General features: G+C 46.1%; 1 protein-coding gene across 2 annotated transcripts in view; it reads left to right on the top strand.

The window, feature by feature from the left end:
• Nucleotides 1–15855: 15855 nt before the first annotated feature.
• Usp10 (ubiquitin specific peptidase 10) overlaps nucleotides 15856–20998 on the top strand; it is a 50303-nt gene continuing 45160 nt past the window's right edge. For both annotated transcript variants that reach the window (XM_041650572.1, XM_041650571.1), the window contains exon 1: nucleotides 15856–15983. In XM_041650572.1, the coding sequence (XP_041506506.1) occupies nucleotides 15963–15983 (21 nt within the window). In that variant the 5' untranslated portion in view covers nucleotides 15856–15962. The remainder of the gene's footprint in view (nucleotides 15984–20998) is intronic.

Below are 20998 nucleotides of genomic sequence, written 5' to 3'. Positions count from 1 at the left end.
TTAACGAGGAAATGATGCCTGCCTGCCTGTCTGCCTTCCTTCCTTTCCTTCCTCCCTCACGCACCTCTCTCTCTCTCTCTCTCTCTCTCTCTCTCTTTTCTACTTTCTTTCTCCTTCCTTCCTTTCTTCCTTCCTTTTTCTGTGACTGGGGGAAGATTCTTGGCTCAGTTTTGTTTTGCTTACTCTCAGCCTTAAGAGATCAAGGCAAAAGGATGGCATTGGTGGCCAGCCTGTGTTACATAGCAAGATCCAATTCGAAAGAGAAAAACAAAAAGAAACAGGTTTTCCCTGAGTCATGGGTTCCTGTTGTTTGGTTGTTTTTTTTTTTTTTTTAAATTCATGGTCTTCCTAATAAACCATCTTGCTTTCATAAAGGAAAAAATGTTTCTGTTTTCATTGGCTAGAACAAACTGAGTGTGGCCCCCCCCACACCCTCCACCCCAAGGCTGGCTGTCTGGCAGAAAGGAAAATCTTATTTTAGATTAAAATTAATGAATAGTAGCCGGGCGGTGGTGGCGCACGCCTTTAATCCCAGCACTCGGGAGGCAGAGGCAGGCGGATCTCTGTGGGTTCAAGGCCAGCCTGGTCTACAGAGCTAGTTCCAGGACAGGAACCAAAAGCTACGGAGAAACCCTGTCTCGAAAAATCCAAAAAAAATAAATAAATTAATTAATTAATTAATTAATAGTAAAGACTTTTTTGATGTGGGTTTCCCTCTGTATGCCATGATTACCATTAATGAATAAAGAAACTGCTTTGGACCTATAGCAGGGCAGAACTTAGGTAGGCAGGGAGAAAGAACTGAATGCTGGGAGAAAGAAGGGCAGAGTCAGGGAGAAGCCATGGAGCCGCTGCCAGAGACAGAGTACTAAAACTTTGCTGGTAGGCCACGACCTTATGGTGATATATAGATTAATAGCAATGGGTTAAATGAATATATGAGTTAGCCAATCAGAAGCTAGAGCTAATGGGCCAAGCAGTGATTTAATTAATACGGTTTCTGTGTGATTATTTCGGGTCTAGGCAGCCAGAAACCAACAAGAAGCTCTTCTCCAACACTTTTTTGTTTTGTTTTGTTTTTCAAGACAATATTTCTCTGTGTAGTCCTGGCTATCTTAGAACTCACTCTGTAGACCAAGCTGGCCTTGAACTCAGAGATCTGCCTGCCTCTGCCTCCTAAGTGCTGGGATTAAAGGTGTGCTTGCCCACCACTGCCCAGCTTCAACATGTATTCACTCTGAGTGAACTTTTAGGGGGGAAAAAGCCCTATTTAAAATCTATTTTATACTTATGCATAATTGAGCATCACAGGCTGGGACTTGCCCAGTAAGAAAAAGCTTATGTAACCCAAACTTGTCAGTTTAAACTGAGAACTGCCCTTCAACACCCCTTTGTAACCAACTCTTCCGCCCTGAGCTCCATAAAAAGAACCAAGACCCCCCACCCATTATAAAAAAGATCAAGAGGCTCCAAGTAACAACTGAGGCAGTGGATTTTACCATCTTGCAATGTTGAATGCCAACCCAAACAAATAGGAGTATGTTGACTGAGTGCTGAGAGCAGGTTTTGGTGATTATTTGCTCTTAATTCTTTTTAGGTTTACTCATTTGGTATGTTTGAGTGACTTGCCTACATGTATGTTCATGCACCTCATGCATGCAGTACCCACAGAGGCCAGAAGAGGGCATCAGATTCCCCTGGAACTGGAGTTCCAGGAGGTTGTGAACCATCTGTAACATGGGTGTGGGAAACCAAACCTGGACCCTTTGGGAGAACAGCTGGCGTTCTCAACCACTGAGCAGTCTCTCCATCCTCCTCAGAAAGGAGTTTTCATGGGGCTGGAGAGATGGCTAAGCGGTTAAGAGCACTGCCTGAGTTCAATTCCCAGCAACCACATGGGGGCTCACAGTCAGCTATAGTAAGATCTGGTGCCCTCTTCTGCCTGCAGGCACACATACAGACAGAACACTATATACATAATGAATAAATAAATCTTAAAAAAAAAAAAGATTGGTAAAAAGAAAAGAGTTTTCATGGCTCTGAGTGTGAGTCCCCTCCTGTTTTTTTCATTGGCTGGGTAACCAGGGATGCAACTTTCATGTCATCACCGCTTAAGTGTGTCTGTTTCTCAACAGAGCCCCAGTGTGTTCATCTCTGTCTTTTAACCCTGTGCATTTTGAAGCTTCCCAGGCTTGTGACCTTGTCATGGCTGCATTAGGCAAGCCTGACTGTTAATGATTCTCTACTCTGAACTTCCAGTCTGGATGGGAGTAGACGGGCGTGTACCAGCAGAGCCCCTGCTTCCCACCCACCTGTGATGGGGCCTCAGCTGACCTAAGCCACTTCTGTTCTGGAAATGGACCCTTCTTGGGAAAGGGGAACTGCAGGGATGGCTCAGAGGTTAAGAACACTGCAAGCTCTTGCAGAGGACCTAGGTTCAATATCCAATACCCACATAGTGGCTTGTATCCATCCATAACTCCAGGGTCCAGGGATCTGATGCCCTCTCTGGTTCTGTGTGGGCACCGGGTACATATATGGTACACATACCATATGTAGGCAAAATATCCTTATACATAAAATAAAGAAATAAAATTCAAAACAAAGTTTGTTTGTATGCTTGTTTTTATGCTTCCCCATGCCTCTCAAAAAGGAAGCCCCAAGGGTTGGCAAAATGGCTCAGCAAATAAAGGTGTTTGCTGCCAAGCTTGATTATCTGAGTTCAATTCCCTAGAGGTATGTGCTGAAAAGAGCGAACCTACTCATGTAAGCTCTCCTTTGACTTTCATGTATGCTTTCACACACACACACACACGCACATGCACACACACACACTACAATAATTTAAAATGGTTTTTTTTATATAACTGGAGACTGTGTTTTCATTTCCCAGCAGCCCAGACCCGAATAATCACACAGAAACTATTAATTACAACACTGTTTGGCCAATGGCTTAGGCATATTCCCACCTAGCTCTTACATCTTAAATTAACCCATTTCTATTAATCTATATATTGCCATGAGGCTGTGGCTTACCAGTAATGTTCAGCATTTTTTTTTCCTTCGGCGACTACATGGCATCTTCTCGGCTCCACCTACTATCTCTCTGTATCTTTATTTGGACTTCCCACCTAGCTCTACTCTGCTAAGCCATTGGCCAAAACAGCTTTATTTATCAACCAATAAAAGCAACACATATACAGGACATCTCACATCATTTTTAGAATTATTTTATTATTATTATTATTATTATTTTGGTGTTTTTTATTTTATTTATTTATTTTTTCCCAATACAAGATTTCTCTATGTAACAGCCCTGGCTGTCCTGGAACACATTCTGTAGACCAGGCTGGCCTCGAACTCACAGAGATCTGCCTGCCTCAAACTCCCAAGTGCTGGGAATAAAGACGTGCGCCACCGCCACCCAGCGAATCATTTTATTTTATGTGTAAAGTGTTTTGTCTGCATTTATGTCTGTGCATCACATGCATGCCTGGCACCTGCAGAAGTCGGAAAGGGCATCGGATCCCCCAGAACTGGAGTTGTAGGCAGTTGTGAGCCGCCATGTGGGTGCTGGGATTTGATTCCTCTATAAGAACAAGTGCTCTTCGCCCAAGAGCCACCTCTTTAGCCCTTCCCCACTCCCATTTGAATTTTTATATCATAGAAGTATGATAATGATCTTACAGTGTTTAGAGGAAGTCCCTTGACCACTGCCCTGCAGTGCTCTTCCTCCAGGGTCTTGCTGCATCTGATCCCTACACACCTTTGCCTTTGGAGAAAGTTTTCTTGACATTCTGTGATCTGTGGGCTTTTTTAATCCTTTGAGTAAGATGCCAAGAAACACCCAGTCCAGAGACACTGGTCACAAGATAACACCTTCATCCGTTCCCCTCTACACCTTCTGGATCAGGTTACTGAGCTGACCTCAACACCCATGTTTAAAGGTAAAATATTTTAGGGAACTGAGGCAGGAGGATCGAGTGATCTATTTGCTCAGTCACAGCAAATAGAAGATGGCTCACATTTCCAACAGCATGTGTGAGCAGAGGGAACGGCAGCCAGAGACTCCGCTCAGCTCTGGAGAGAAAATGCTCGGTGTTCCTCTCAGTGACACAGACTCAGAGCCAAACAGGAAAAGGTCGCGGGGCAGCCGGCCCAGAGTTGGAGTGACAATGTGACAGGATGAGGAGCACCAAGGCCTGCCTGCGACCGGGAAAGGTTGCCCATGACCCTGGAAACTGAAAGAAAGGTGAGGGCTGGGGCTTCCCGCTGCTATGAAATGAATGGGATGAAAATCAGTCCCAATTCCTTTGCTGAGGGTATTTGGAGGTGGGTCTGAGAGCCGGTCACTTTATAAGAAGCAGAAGAGAGACCCAAGCTGGCATGCTCCCCCTTCATGCTGTGCCAGGAGGCCTCAGGGGACAAAGAACTGCTGTCTCCTGGACCTCAACCTCTAGATCTGTAAGCTACAGGAACTGTGCTTCTGTACAGATTGCCTGTCTCAGGTATGTTTTTAGGAACCCAAGAGAGTGGATAGAATGTCCCTCAAAGCCTCCAAGGTGAGCATAGCCCTGGATTTTGTACTTCTGGTCTCCAGAACTATGACAGACTGATTTTTTTTTTTTTTTTTTTTTTGCTTTTTGAGACAGGGTTTCTCTGTAGCTTTGAAGCCTGCCTACCCTGGAACTAACTCTTGTAGACCAGGCTGGCCTCGAACTCACAGAAATCTGCCTGCCTCTGCCTCCCGAGCGCTGGAATTAAAGGCGTGCGCTACCACTGCCCAGCAACAGACTGAACTCTTATTGTATACTACTGCAAGAAGCAGGCTGATTTAGAGTCACCAGAGTTTCTGATAAGCTAGAGAGGTGAGGCTCCTCTCTCCTACTGCCTGCTTGTCTCAGAACTCTAAGAGTTAGACAATTAAAAGTTTCCAATGTGCCGGGCGATGGTGGCGCACGCCTTTAATCCCAGCACTCGGGAGGCGGAGACAGGCGGATCTCTGTGAGTTCGAGACCAGCCTGGTCTACAGAGCTAGTTCCAGGACAGGCTCCAAAGCCACAGAGAAACCCTGTCTCGAAAAAACAAAACAAAAAAAAAAAAAAAAGAAAAAGAAAAAAAAGTTTCCAATGTGTGACTGAGCCATGATAAGAAAAGGGGGGACAGCCTCAAGCCCCAAACTACTCATTAGATAAGACTGTCGTAAACCAATGAGGTGAAAAATTTGCCAAGGGAACAAACGCTAGCCTGTGGGAGAAGAGCGCAGAAATTTATCATGATCCGTGTCCTTTATTATATTTATTTATTTATTTATTTATTATTTATTTATTGTGTATACAATGTTCTGTCTGTGTGTATGCCTGCAGGCCAGAAGAGGGCACCAGACCTCATTACAGATGGTTGTGGGCCACCATGTGGTTGCTGGGAATTGAACTCAGGACCTTTGGAAGAGCAGGCAATGCTCTTAACCTCTGAGCCACCTCTCCAGCCCTATTATTATTATTATTATTTGGTTTTTTTTCGAGACAGGGTTTCTCTGTGGTTTTGGAGCCTGTCCTGGAACTAGCTCTTGTAGACCAGGCTGGTCTCGAACTCACAGAGATCCGCCTGCCTCTGCCTCCCGAGTGCTGGGATTAAAGGCATGCGCCACCACCGCCCGGCTCCAGCCCTATTATTTTTAAAAATATTTTTATTTTATGTGTATGAACGTTTTGCATGTATGTCTGTACACCACATGCGGTGCTCACAGAGGCCCGAAGAGGGCAACAGATCTGGAACCAGAGTTACAGGTGGTAGTGAGTCACCAGCTGGGTGCTGAGAACTAAACTCTGGTCCTCTGCAGCCAGCGATTCCAGCACCGGTTTGGGGAGCTTTAAATATCTATTATCTTGTGCCAAGTCACCAGGCAGGCTATTTTTGCCTTTTCTGTATGCTGATATCCCGTGCTACTAAACCATATACTGAAACTGCCTCTTCACTGGTCTTTTGAATTTGCTATTATCTTATTTCCAACGTCCCTGGCTATCTTGCCCTCAAGATTCTGGGAGCTTCTCCTGTCTTTGCCTCCCATCTTGCCATTGAAGGGCTAGCATTAGAGACCTGAGCCACTGAATCTGACTTTTACGTGAGTTCTGAGGATCCAAATTTAGGTCATCGGGCTCAGGCAGCAAGCGCTTTCACACACTGAGCTAGCTCCCCGGTCCAGCAAATGTTTTTCCAAATCAGAATCTGAGAAACATGCCGCATACCCTTGAGTGGGGGAAACAGTAGCGTCCACTTCACTGGGTTTTGTGAGAGCTCAATAAGGTCATTCGTTCATTCAACAAATGTTCACTGAGAAGCTGCCAAGTGCCTGGAGCTGGGCTAGGCACTGGGGACATCTGGGAAGCAAGATTACATAGCTGGCTTCTGGGAGCCTGACTCCAGCACAGAAGCAGAAAACTCACATGTAAAATACACACAGACCAGGGTGCCAGCTCTAGACTGGTGTGAACCAGCAAGACCCAGGAGAAGAAACAGGAAGGACCACAGAGGAATCACTACTCCTGGGGAGTGGCCAGGTCCTTAGGAGGAGAGGCCATTAGGATAAGTGAATTGACTGTGTAAACCAGGCTGGACTCAAACTCACAAAGATCCCTTTGCCTCTGCTTCTGGGATGTTAAAATTAAAGTTTCTTCCTATGCTCAGAACTAGAATGGAAGGGCTAGACATGGAGCTGACAGCAGAGTTTGCCTGGCACTGCCGGAGGCCTTGTGCTTAAATCTCATCTCTAGTGCGACAAAACCAGGCACATACATAGACGTGCTCATATGCGAACCCCAAAATGCTTTGGTTTTGTAAGTTATATCCATTTCTAGTTTCTGTATTAAAACTGAAAACAAATACAGGGCTGGAAAGTTGGCTCAGGTAAGAGCAGTTGTTGCTCTTTCAGAGGACCTGAGTTCAGTTCCCAGGAGCCACTAAAGAGACTCATAACCCTGGGTAACTCCAACTTCCAGGAACTCAATACCTTCTCACCCTCTTCTGGACTTGAGGGGGCGTGTGCACGCGCATGCACACAGACACACACACAAACACAAATAAATAAAATGTGATATTTATTTGTTTGTTTTTCTGTGTAGCCCTGGCTGTCCTGGAACTCTCTCTGTAGACCAGGCTGGGTTTGAACTCACAGAATTGTGCTTGTCTCTGCCTCCCAAGTGCTGGGATTAAAGGCATGGGCCACCACCATCCAATTTGTGTTTATTAATTTTAGGGGCTGGAGAGAGATGGCTCAGAGGTAAAGAGCATTGTCTGCTCTTCCAAAGGTCCTGAGTTCAATTCCCAGCACCACATGGTGGCTCACAACCATCTGTAATGAGGTCTGGTGCCCTCTTCTGGCTTGCAGGCATACACACAGACAGAATATTGTATACATAATAAATAAATAAACATTTTTAAAAAAATGTCAAAAGGGGAAAAAAAAGAGATAAAAAAAATTTTGGAGGCGTTTTGCCTTTGTGTGTAGGCAAGGTTTCAAGTCTAGGCTGGCTTCAGACTCACTAGGCTTTGAATGCCCCCTGATTCTCCTACCTCAACCTCCTAAGTGCTAGGGTTCCCAGTGTGATATATATATATATATAACTGAAAAGTTTTTGCAGCCTGATAAACCTCTCCACTGACGCAATAATCTGAATCAGACCAAATCAAACCGAATTAGAAAAAGCCCAGGTTTAATGGATACTAGTGCTCCCGGGAGACCTTCCAGGCCCTCAGAAAGGAGATGGGGAAGGAAGACCTAAAACCACATGTTTATTCTCTGGGGGGCAGTTTAAATACCCTGCTAGAGTGGTCTTGAGGATCTCTGAGGAGGTGTCATCATTTGGTGGGCTTTCTCTGAGATGGAGTCTGGACTGAGGAAACTCCAAGGGGAGGGGACTTTCTACCCAAACATTCCAGACTTTTTGGTTGAGTGGATGCCAGGGGCTGAGGTGAAGCCTTAACCTAAACAATAACTATTGTTTATTTATTTGTTGCTGTTTATGTTTTGAGACAAGAACTCACTAAGTAACTCTTGACTGGCCTTGAACTCACAGACACCCTTCTGCCTCTGCCTCCCTAATGCTGGGACTTAAGACCTATGCCACCATGCCCACACTACATGCATGATTAAAAAAACATACATTTATTTATTACTTATTGAGTGTTATGCATGTGTATGGAGGTCAGAAGAAAACTGGTTAGCTTGCCACTTGTCTCCTTCCACTATATGGCTCCAGAGATTGGACTCTGGTCACCTTAGCCGGCTGAGCCCTCTCAAGGGCTTGTGTTTCATCACTTAGAGCACACTGGATTACGTGGTCCCTCAGTCTTCTCACTATTCATTATGCTTTCATTTCGTCACATCTGTTTCCTTTGCCACTGTCACCAGAAAGTCTTCAAGAACTGGGAAGTTGGCTGGGTGGTGGCGGCGCACGCCTTTAATCTCAGCACTTGGGGGCAGAGAGGCAGGCGGAACTCTTGTGAGTTTGACATCAGCCTGATTTACAAGAGCTAGTTCCAGAACAGGCTCCAAAACCACAGAAAAACCCTTCTCGAATACCTCGTAGATAACTATTTCCCATAGTTCCAATTTTTGTTTGAAAGCTTGAATTTTATCATTGACAATAAATGTCAAAGGCATGAAGCTTTTCCCGGGAAAATGTTACCTCCCTGTCTGAGGACTCTGGGAACAATGATAATAATTTTCAGCAATTTCTAAGCTCCTAGTGTATGCAGGCTAAGCCATTCACGTGTATTAATCTTGATATTCACTATGTCGCATGTAACACGGCGTTCACGTGGGTCTATAAAACGAAGACACATTGAGAATGAACTTAGTCTCTGCGGCTGCAGGGGCTGAGCCTCGGTGAACTGAAACAATTTCCCTTCGTCTCTTGGCATCTTTCTATTTTCCTGTATTTACACTTTAGCTAGTAGATTTCCAGATCTCAAAAAACTGAATGAAGTTTCCAAAAATACAATGCCAGGTGTAAATGCCTGACTCATGAGGTCCCACGGTTTCCCGGGTTCCTCTCAACCAAGTTTTGCATAGGCTTTGTATCCATGGGAAACTCTCAGACAAGATTCACATAGGGCAACAAAAGGTATCAGTAACTTAAAGGACGGATTAGGGGCTGAGTGAAAAATCCAGAGCTAGGCCAGGTACAGCACAATGGGAGGGGGTTCATGGCTAGCGAGGGTTACTTGCTAACCCTCTGGCACCAGGCCGGAATGAATTTCTTTGACACATTTAAAACATTTTGGGGGGCACTGATGGAACACACCTTTAACCCCAGCACTCAGGAGGCAGAGGCAAGCAGATCTCTAAGTTTGAGTCTAGTGTAGTCTACAGTGTGAGTTTCAGGACAGCCAGGGCCACGCAGAGAAGCCTTGTCAAATAAAAAAAAAAATAGTATTGGAGAGATGGCTTAGTAGTTAAGAGCACTGGCTGCTCTTCCAGAGGTCCTGGATTTAATTCCCAGCAACTGTATTGTGGCTCGAAACCAATTGTAGTGGGATCTGATGTGATCTGATTCTTTTGGCATAAAGTCATACTTGCAGATAGAACACTCATACATAAATAAATCTTTAAAAGAACCTAAATAAGTAAATATTACATGATTTTTTTTTTAGTTTTATTTTATGTATGTGAGTATTTTGCCTGCCTGTACGTTTGCACTATATACTTCCTAGCACCCTTGGAAGTCAGATGAAGGCCTCAGATCCCCTGGAACTGGAGTTACAGATGGTTGTGAAGCCCACGTGGGTGCTAGGACTCAAACCTGAATCTCCCGCAAAAGTAGTCAGTGCTTTTTTTTTGTTGTTGTTTGTATTTTGGAGACAGAGTTTCTCTGCTTAGCTTTGAAGCCTGTCCTGGAACTCCATAGAGCAGGCTGGCCTTGAGCTCACAGAGACCTACCTGCTTCTGCCTCCCAAGTGCTAGGATTAAAGGCGTGCACCACCACCACCACCCAGCTAGGTTTTTTTTTTTTTCAAGACAGAGTTTCTCTGTGTAGCCCTAGTTTCCTGGCACTTGCTCTGTAAACCAGAGTGACCTCAAACTCGTGGAGATCTGCCTCCCACTGCCTCCTGAGTGCTGGGATTTAAAGCACGTGCCACAACCCCAGGACATAAGTAGTGCTTTTAACCACTAGGTCATCTCTCCAGACAGACTTTGTCACTCACCTTTCCTAGAGCCCTGGGAGTTGTTACCGTACCCATTCAATTGAAACCTGGAGAGCTTAGAAACCCACCTCTGTGCTGCACCCGTGTGTGACCAGATTCCAAACCTGACTTCCTCAGATTTGACAGGCCTGGAGGAATGCTCTGTCTCCTGGAATAGAATTTACTACCACGCACTAGGCTATGTGGCCCTGTCTAAATAGGAAGCATGTTTTCTTTCTTTCTTTCTTTCTTTCTTTCTTTCTTTTCTTTTCTTTTTTCTTTCTTTCTTTCTTTTTTTTGTTTTGTTTTGTTTTGTTTTGTTTTCAAGACAGGGTTTCTCTGTGGTTTTGGAGCCTGTCCTGGAACTAGCTCTTGTAGACCAGGCTGGCCTCGAACTCATAGAGATCCACCTGCCTCTGCCTCCCGAGTGCTGGGATTAAAGGCGTGCGCCACCACCGACCGGCTGGAAGCATGTTTTCTTTTTTTTTTAATGGTTCATTTAACTTTATTTTATGTGCATTGGTGTGAATGTGTCAGATCCCCTGCAACTGGATCTTCAGACAGTTGTGAGCTGCCATGTGGGTGCTGGGAATTGAACCCTAGTCCTCTGGAAGAGCAGTCAGTGCTCTTAACCACTGAGCCAGATCTCCAGCCCCAGAAGCATGTTTTCTTGAGGCCCTCTGGAAAACATCTGCTTAAGGGGGACCCAGCTCAATGGGGGGGGGGTCCCAGAAAGTCTCAAGCTCTCTCTGTACAACAATAAAAAAGCACCTAGTCATATTGAATGGCAGGAGGTGGGGGTGGGGTTAAAAAGTACCAGAGGCCACACCCCACGGGGGATGTCTATTATCTCCTAGGTAGGCGTATTGCCCTGAGTTAGTTTATGAGAAGAACATAAATTATTTCCTCTACAGCTCTTCAAATTAAAAAATGGACAAGGCGCAAACCAAAAAGATGGCGGTGCTGAGTGCCTTCCACAGGGGTGGTCGCCTAACTGGCTGTAAGAGGCCAGCTGCATTCCTCTGCTTCTGGCTTTTATCCAGGTCTCTGAGACAGGGCCTCATATAGCCCAGGTTGGCCTCTATTCAATATGTGGTTAACTTTTAACTCCTGATCCTCCTGCTTCTACCTCTGGAGTATCAGTATGACTGGATGGGCACCATAACGCCTAGTGTGTGCTGTGCTTCATACACCCTGGGCAAGCGCTCTACCAATGGAACTCCAGCTCTCCACCGCCCTTCTCTCTCCTTCCCCCTCCCTCTGTTTTCACACCCCCTTGTCTGCCGCTTCACTTGCTTTCCACTATGCTCCCTTATAGGGACCCATGTGATACCATGGGACCAAGTTGGATGACCCCAGTTTACATCTGGTCTTGATGTCCTCAGTATCATTCCATCGGCAAAAGTTTCACTGCCCAAGTCACGCCTCCATCTGTGCCGGCACCAGGCTGGGCTGTCTTCAGATCTTTAGGTGGGGTTAACCGCATCCCATAGGAGAGATCCTCAGGAAAGTTAGGAAACCTGTCCAAGTTCACATGACCACAAGGAGGGTTTGAAACTCTACAGTGGGCTGCTAAGCACTGTGGGTGCCCTGTGGGCTCCTACTGAGGCAGGATAAAAGAGAAGCATAAGAGGCTTGGGGAGGGATGAATCCCAACACCTGGGGGTGGGAAATCTTCCTTTATACTTCCTGTTCTTTGAGACTTTTGAAGCTGGAACTGATAAAGCCAAGGTTACCTACAGAGATAACGTACTCTTAGGACCATCACAACTGAATGAGAACTGCAAGGAGCCACTCCTACTTTGAGTGAGGAAGTTTGTGTCCCGGAGTCTAACCCTATTAGCAGCTCCACCCAGCTCTCCCTCCCTCTATCTCTTTTATTTTTCCAGGCGTGGTTTCTCTCTGTAGCCCTGGCTGTCTGGAACTCACTCAGGCTGGCCTCTAACTCAGAGATACACCTGCTTCTGCCTCCTGAGCACTAGGACTAAAAGTGTGTGCCCCCTGGGCTGGACAGATGGCTCAGCGGTTAAGAGCACTTAACGGGACCTAAATGCAACATAATAGAATGCAATACATCTTTGCATCATTAAACAAATGTTCCACAGGATACATAAATGTAACATATCTTAAAATAGTCTACAACAAGCCGGGCGGTGGTGGCGCACGCCTTTAATCCCAGCACTTGGGAGGCAGAGGCAGGCGGATCTCTGTGAGTTCGAGACCAGCCTGGTCTACAAGAGCTAGTTCCAGGACAGGCTCCAAAACCACACAGAAACCCTGTCTCAAAAAACCAAAAAAAAAAAAAAAAGTCTACAACAAGAAAATTATCCTTTTTTGAGACAAAATCTGTCTATGCAGGCCATTCTGGCATGGAATTCATAAGAAAATCATTTGCCTGCTTCTACCTCCCTAGTGCTGGGATCAAAGGTGTGTGCAACCAAGCAGGGCCAAAAGAAAACTCTTTTAGGGGAAACCATGGAACCAACTCATATAGTTTTGTTTTGTTTGGTTTTGGTGAGTCAAAGGTTGTAGTAAGAACTGTAGTCTTGTTCTAGGGAGACACAGGCCAGAAGATCAGGAGTTCAAGGTCATCCTTGGTTCTATAGAGATTTTGAGGTCAACCTGGGCTACAAGAGAGCTTATGCCAAAGCAAAGGAAAATAAAACTCAAGACACCTAAGAAAAACTCACTGGAGCAGCTGTGTCGATACTTACATACCACCTTTTCCCTCCGTGTCTCTCTCTAAATCCTAAACTCAGTCTGGCCTATGCGCCATCCCTGTCCTAACTCAGTCTGACCTATGCACCATCCAGTGTAATCTTCTTGGGAGGTTTTACCCAACTGTAGCAGGTTAGGGGAGATTCCCCTTGCTCCTATGACATAACTGGGGCGTAACTGCTGTCTCTTCCCCAAAAATTTCTTATGCTGGGAGGTGGTACACAGCTTTAATCCCTGCACTTAGGAGGCAAAGATAGGGGGGATCTCTAAGTTCGAGCCCAGCCTAGTCTACAGAGTGAGTTCCAGGACAGCCAGGGATACACAGAGAAAACCTGTCTCTGTCCTGAAAAAAAAAAAGGGTTCAAGGGCACCCTGATCCGGAGAACCAGGTACTGTCACACAAAAGAAAAAAGTAGTAAGAGGAAGGAGAAGGAGGCAGAGGCGTGGTTGTGCATACCTTTTATCCCAACACACCAGAGAGAGGGGAATGTAGATTTCTCTGAGTTTGAAGCCAGCCTGAGTTTACTAAGGGAGTTACAGGCTCTCTGATGCATGGTGAGACCCTGTCTCAAAATAAATAAACCAATGTAAGGAGACAATTGTGCTCATTGCTATGTTGATGAAAGACACAGTCTGAAAAAATTCAGAGTAACTTACCAGTGTCTGCCAAAAGTTTTCAGTGGTTCAGTAAATAAGTAAAAAATAAGTTCAAGCAGGCCATGGTGGTGCATGCCTTTAATCCCAGCATTTCAGGAGGCAGAGGCAGGTGGATCTCTGTGAGTTCAAGGCTATCCTGGTCTACAATAGCTAGTTCCAGGATAGGCTCCAAAAGCTACAGAGAAATCCTGTCTGGAAAAACCAAAAAAAAAAAAAAAAGTTCACAAGCAAATAAGGAACTAAATTGTTGCAAAATGTTAACACTTATGGGATCTAAGTGATACTATATTTCAATTTTTCTCTAAAACATTTTGCAACAACAATAACAAAACCCCGTTACAATTGTTATAATATTGTTATTATTGTGTGTCATTGTATCTATGCTTGGATAAAGACAGGAAAACTAAATCCACACATGGATAGATACTTAAATACACAGAAAACCCCATAGACAGGTGCTGGAAACATGGCCGAGTGGTTCTGTTCACAGCACCCACCGAATTGCACACAACCATCTGTAACTTCTTTTTCAGGGGATCTGACACCCTCTTCTGGCCTTTGAGTGTGCCTGCACATACATGCAGGTACCCTCAAAGACATACATATACATAAGTAAAAATAGTCTTAGAAAAACTATTCATTCATATGAATTTGCACAGTAATGTCTGTTGGATTTTTAATCAACATTTCATGAACAAAAAATGGAACTGATAGTAAACAAGATCCAGCCTTTTTTTTCTTTTTTGACAGGGTCTGTCTACATAGCCCTGGCTGTCCTAGAACTCACTACGTTATTAAGTAGGCTTGAACGTCTTTAGTTGTCAGAGCAGAAACAGTAAAGCAAACCTGGCTTGGTGTGCATCCTCCCGCCTCTACCTCTTCAGTTCTGGGACCACAAGAGTGTGCCAACACATTCAGGTTACTTGGTGCTTGGGATAGAACCCAGGGCTTCATGTGTGAGTGCTAGGCAAGTACTCTGTCAACTGAGTTACATTCGCAACCTCAAAGGGTCTTACTTTTACCCTAGGTTGACCTGAGACTTGTTACTTTGTATCCTCCTGCCTCAGCTTCTTGAGTCTTGAGTGTTAGGATTACAGCAAGTACAAACTTGTTCAGCAAATACAATGTTCGTTTACTAATCCTCTTTGTGTGTAGTGCTGGCATCAGAATCCAACAATGACAAGAGTCAAACTTGTTCCCACAGTCCACGAAACAGTGAGGTTTTTTTCAGAAATGAGATGCCACAGTCTATGGACGCTCCTCCTGGACAGGCCTAATCTCTGAAGCTAAGTTGCTTCAGGTCTGACTAAACGTTGGGTGGGAGACATGTGACACCTCGAAACACATACAGTGCAGCGGAAGGGTGTGCTTGAGCTGGGCTAAATAAGACCTCGAGTTAAGATGTTTTTTCATTCGGTCACAGGCGGGGAGGACTAAGAAAGGGCAGTAACTTATCTGAAGGCATACAGAATGGGGTGGATGGTAGACTGTGCAGTCAGGTAGGGGGCTCAGCAAGGGTTTCTTGCAGTGTGTGGTGGGTTAACAATCGTCCTCCTGCCTATGTACCCGCATATGCGTGCTATAGGGAACATCTACTGCTCAGCGTGTTAAGACCTGAGTATGAGTTTGTTTTGAGACAGAGTCACCTTATGTAGCTCAGTGGGACCTGGAACTTCACCTGCAATTCATGGATGATCCCCCTGCTTCTGCCACCTATGTACTGAGACCATAGGAGAACAATCCCGGATCAATGAGATCTTTTTTTTTTCAGACGAATTAATTAGTATATTTTGTGTGTGCCCCTGTGTATGTCAGAGGACAATTCTGTGGAGTCAGTTTTTCCTTTCTGTCATGTGGATCCCAAGGATGGAAGTCAGGTCGTCAAGGGTAAAGGAGGCAGGCTCCATTACCCGCTGAGTCATCTCACTGGCTCCCTCAGCGTTTATTCCTGTGCTTTTAAACAGGTTTTTTTCCCCCTAATGCCAGGCAAAGCTAGTGGAGAATGAAGAGTGAAAAAAATGAATGAACGGTCAGAAGAGAGCGCTCCAAACGGTAAAGGATCCGTGGGGATCGCAAGTGGCGATGCTCAGGGCCGACCTCATGCGGCCGCGGCGCAGACACCGGGACTCCACGTAGCAGTCTAGGGGTGCGTGGCCACCTCCATTCGCACGCCGTCGCCCGCAGCGGCCGCCTTCACGCACCACTGGCGGAAGGGTCGCCGGCCGGGGCACACGCCCACCTGTCGCGCGCAGGCGCAGAACGCCGCCTGCTCTCCCGCGGCGCTCTCAGTGCGCAGGCGCGGCGGCTGATGCGAGTGTGTCTGTGCGGCGAGAAGATGGCGGCTACGGGGGACGCGGCGTGAGGAGGCTGAGCAGCGCCGAGCCTCATTGAGACGGGCCGCCATGGCCCTCCACAATCCGCAGGTAGCGCGGGCCGCGTCCAGGGCGGGAGGTCTGGGCCACGGGAAGGCCTTGGGGCGGCGAGCGCGAGGTGCGCGGCGGCCGGGCGGTGGGGGAGGCGCCGGCACGCTGCCGGCCTAGGCCCGCGCCGCGCCCCTTAGCGCCGCGGGCCCCAGCACCCGAGACCGCCCGAACTGCCCCGAGAGCGCCCGAGCCGCCCCGAGAGCGCCCGAGCCACCTCGAGAGCGCCCGAGGTCGTAGGGAAGGCCTCCGCGTGCCCCGCCGGCATCCGCACAGTCCCGGGCGACGCTCTGGCCCAGCGACTCGGGTGGTTGGTGCGCTACGGCGCCGTGGGCACCCGGCCCTCGCCTCCGGGATACTGTTGCATTGAAAATTGGGAACCCCATGGGGTGGCACACTCTGGCCCGGGACTGACACCTTTTGCACGGAGCCCGGGCTGGGTTGGGGCCCCGCAGGCCGGAGCGCCTGCTGCGCCTTGCTCTCGGTGCGGGAGCTGCTCGCTCAGACCCCCTGATAAGACGCACTTCGGAGAAATGAGAAGTCAGCACGTGGTGCTGCTTCTCAGGGCTGCTTTGGGCCCGGCATTCGTTGAGGTCTCAGACCTAGACTAGAAATTGTTTCCTTTTATTATAATTATCTGAGTGATTTTTTTTTCCCCCCTGCCATACTGAGAAATAAAGTGAGCCGTGGGAAGCTGGTTGGGGAGCCAAATCTCAACCTTTGGTGGCTGGGTCTTTACTGGCAGGCGAGGTCGATCTGGTTAGACCACCTTTGAAAAACGTTTGTGTCCTTTTATTTTGGGGCACGGTCTCCCTCTGTAGTCCAGGTTGGTCTCTAACTTGGGATTCTTCTGCCTCAGCCTGGTGGGGTTGCATCCACGAGCCACCATGTGCTTTTGAAAGGTTATTTTAATAACGGTTTCAATGAAGGTATGATGGATTTAAACCTCGAAATCTTTTGAAATGAAAGGCTAGATCCTCGGAGAAACTGCAGTTCTATTAAATATGTGGTGTTTCTTAGATCAAATCAGAACTTTGCCTGTTTGACCTTTTCCCTCCTTTTGTAAATTTACCTTTGTATTTGGTGTAGTTCTTTGCAATAGAAAGGGAATTCGCAATTGTTGAATAATATTTTTGACAAATGTTACCATTCAGAGTTTTTATTAGTTCTTAAGTGGTAGACAGATCTTTACAACACAGCCCTGGCTGGCTTGGCATTCAGACAACTGCCTGCCTCTGCCTCCAAGGTGCTGGGGATTCCGGGCATTCACGGCCATACTGGGCTCTATTCTGACCTTTTTTGTTTTGTTTTTTTTCGAGACAGGGTTTCACTGTAGGTTTAGAGCCTGTCCTAGAACTACCCCCCCCCCCAGTTTTTTTTTGAGACAAGGTTTTTCTGTAGTTTTGCTGCCTGTCCTAGCACTAGCTCTTGTAGACCAGGCTGGCATTGAACTCACAGAGACCTACCTGCCTCTGCCTCCTGAGTGCTGGGATTAAAGGTGTGCACCACCACCACCTGGCCTTTTTTTTATTTTTAATTTTATGTGAATGAATGCTTTTTGTGTATGTGTTTTTCTGGTACCTATCGAAGCGAGGTGAGAGCTTTGACTCTTGGAGCTGGAATTAGAATGGCTGTCAGCCTCTGTATGAGTGCTGGGAATGGAACCTGAGTTCCCTGCTAGAGCAACTGCTTTAAACCTTGGAGTCATCTGTCCAGCCCTTCCTCAGAGGTTTTGAGAGATTTCAGCCTCTTGCTCAACTCAAATATGGCTTTAGTCTCAGCCCTAGGGAGGCAGAGGCAGGCAGAGCCCTGTGAGTTCCGGGCCATCCTGTTCTACATAGGAGTTCTAGGATGGCCAGAGCTATATAGTAAGACCTTGTCTCAAAACAAATTCTAGTTGACTGCCTTGTTTTATTTTGGAGATAGTCTGAAGAGTTCATTCTGAACTGAGCTGTAATGCAATGCTTTTTTTCTTTTTGATTTTTGAGATGAACAGAGCATGTTTAAGCTTAATTGGCTTTCTCAATCACCAGAAACAATGTCAAGTTGATGGAAATGCTAGTGATGCTTTGGAAGCTTGCAGTTTGACTCTTCAGGAGTCAGACTGGCAGGTCTAGCTAAACATAAGTGTTAGCAGTGCCTTGGATTGTCTAGTGGCAGAAAGGGGGAAAGGTAATATAGTTTGAGTCCTGTTGTAATTTTAAAAGAATAGTAGTACAAAAGCTGTGTAAGATTAAAGACCTGTAAGTAACCTCAGGCTGGGAGAGGTGGAGGCTGCGAGCAGGTTCAGGAGTCCAAGGTCAACCTTGGTTACTTGGCAAGTTTCAGGCCACCTGGGTTAAGAGAGTCCCCCCCCCTCCCCCCCCCCCCCCCTCTCTCTCTCTCACACACACACACACACACACACACGAAAAAAGAAAAGAAACAAGACAAGATTCCACTATTGGATCTGTCTTGTTCCGAGTATTTTTAACAATTCGTTCGTTCGTTCATTCATTCATTCATTCATTCATGTACCGACAGTTCACCGTGTGTTAGCCTCGGTGATAGGTAAACTGGTTTCTCTTTTCAGCTCATCCACCTATTTCTTTCTTTCTTTCTTTCTTTATTTATTTATTTTTCAAGACAGGGTTTCTCTGTAACAGCTCTAGCTGTCCTGGAACTAGCCCTTGTAGCCAAGGCTAACCTCAAACTCACGGAGATCCGCCTGCCTGTGCCTCCCTAGTGCTGGGTGCTGGGATTAAAGGCGTGTGCTAGGATTTCCTTGAAGTAGTTTCCACAGGTTCAGTTAAGGGTTAGTTTTCAGTGGACTTGCAGAGGTTACAGGTTAAGGCTTTCATATTTTGTAGCCATTTTCATGTTTTGAACTATTTGTTTGAACCCTGTTCTGTGGATTAAAGAGCAACAGTGTAGAATTTAGAAACACCGTGTAGGGTGCGTTCCTGTCCCCCAGCCTAACCAGTTCGGGGAGGAACTGTCACCAGAGCTGGAAGTGAAGCTGGCATGCCTGAACTGCTCAGTGAGTTGAGGGGATTAATTTGAAGCTACCAACATGCTTTCTACTTGAAGAAAAGTCCATATTGAGTCCATAGTGTTGTTTCTATACCCAGGCTGGAGAGATTGCTGTTGGTTTCTGTTTTCCTTTACACAGACCCCGGCATCTTTCATGCTGGAATTTCTTGGATGTAGTTTATAGCACATGGCCGAGTGTTAAACTGTCATGGAAGTAATTTGTAACTGATGGCTAAGTTAGGGCAATTCTTAAAAGGATATTTTTGATACAGTGTTTTAATATGTAGCCCATGGTGCCAGGGAACCGTGGTCTGCTCAGACTTGAGACTGTACAGCACCTACTTCAGTTTCCCGAGCTACCTTACTCTGCTGTGCCATCAGAATCACAATCCTAGCCGGTCGGTGGTGGTGCACGCCTTTAATCCCAGCACTCGGGAGGCAGAGACAGGCGGATCTCTGTGAGTTCGAGGCCAGCCTGGTCTACAAGAGCTAGTTCCAGGACAGGAACCAAAAGCTACGGAGAAACCCTGTCTCAAAAAATCAAAAAAAAAAGAATCACAATCCTACAGGGGTGCGTGCAACTGAAATAAATAGCAGTTTTGAAGTGGTAACGTATTTTGGTGAGAACATAACAACAGTAAAACATTTCAGTCAATTTTGAGACTGTATGTGCAATAAGAAGTGCAGGAACTGGGGGGTCTCCTTAATGCCTATTGCTGTGTTTAGGGCCTCACCCTCTTGTCCTTTCAGCCCACCCTGTTGGGAACTCAGAACGGTGGTGGGCAGTAAGTGGACAGACTGGATTTTTGGATTCTTCTCTAGGGCTAACATTTGTTATGTGAAGGCAAAATGGTTTGAACGGTGGCACACATAGGAAATTCAAAGGAGAAAGATGCCATAATTTGGTGATTGCCTCATGCAGGCTATATTGTCAAGAATGGGAAACAGCTGCCATTTCCACTTGGATGAGGTACATCTAGTCATTTTAGTTTTGAAAATTATAGGTGTGACTCGGGAGGCAGAGGTAGGTGAATCTCTGTGAGTTTGAGGCCAGCCTGGTCTACAAGAGCTAGTTCCAGGACAACCTCTAAAGCTACAGAGAAACCCTGTCTCAAAAAACCAAAAAAAAAAAAAAAAAAGAAAAAAGAAAAAGAAAATTATAGGTGTGTAAGTACTTGTGAGCAGTGGATCAAGTTTTAGGGCATACTTGATGTCACTGGGGGACACCTCTTACTGATAATTTACCGAAGTATGGGAAGTGGTTAGCAGCACTTGTTTGAATTTGTCATTAGGCTAGTGTGTTGCAGTCGACTGGTACACATGGAGAGTCACTGTCACAGAGTAGACACATGCGGCTGCAGTGGAATTTGCTGGCCGTGGGATATCGGATTAGTGTCATTTGTCTCTTAGTGCCACTTCAGCAGGGCACTATTCATTTCTAAGATTTGCTTGTGCTTGGACTGCAGTTTTTCTGTCTGTGGAAGCAATCTCCTAAAAGGCCTTGTGTGACCACCCTGTTGGGACAGGTTGGATTAAGAACTAGTGTTGGGAGCTGGAGAGATGGTTCTCTATGGAGGTGATGGTACTTGCAGAGGACCTGGATTTGATCCCATGTGGTATCTCAGTATGTTGCCTGTAACGCCAGTCCCGGGATATTTGCCACTTTTTTCTGGCATTCTCAAGCACTGAATACACACAATACCTAGACATACATGCAAGCAAAACACTCATATTCATAAAATTAGAAAAAAACAAAACGTATTGGATAAATTTTGCTGGTGCACATGTTTATCTCAGCTCAGAGGCTGAGCATGGTTGGGAATTTGAGGCCAGTATGGGCAAAATTCTGTCTGAAAAAAGCAAGATGAACATAAATTGGAACAAAAAGGTTGCCCACATGCATGTTTATTTGTTTCAAAGATCAAAAATGTATGATTTGTAGCCAGGCGGTGGTGGCGCACGCCTTTAATCTCAGCACTCAGGAGGCAGAGGCAGGCGGATCTCTG

This window comes from Microtus oregoni, unplaced genomic scaffold (assembly GCF_018167655.1).
Source record: "Microtus oregoni isolate MIOR12 unplaced genomic scaffold, Mior012 000004F_ref0000308, whole genome shotgun sequence".
Lineage (NCBI taxonomy): Eukaryota > Metazoa > Chordata > Mammalia > Rodentia > Cricetidae > Microtus > Microtus oregoni.
This window is presented reverse-complemented; position numbering and strand designations above follow the sequence as displayed.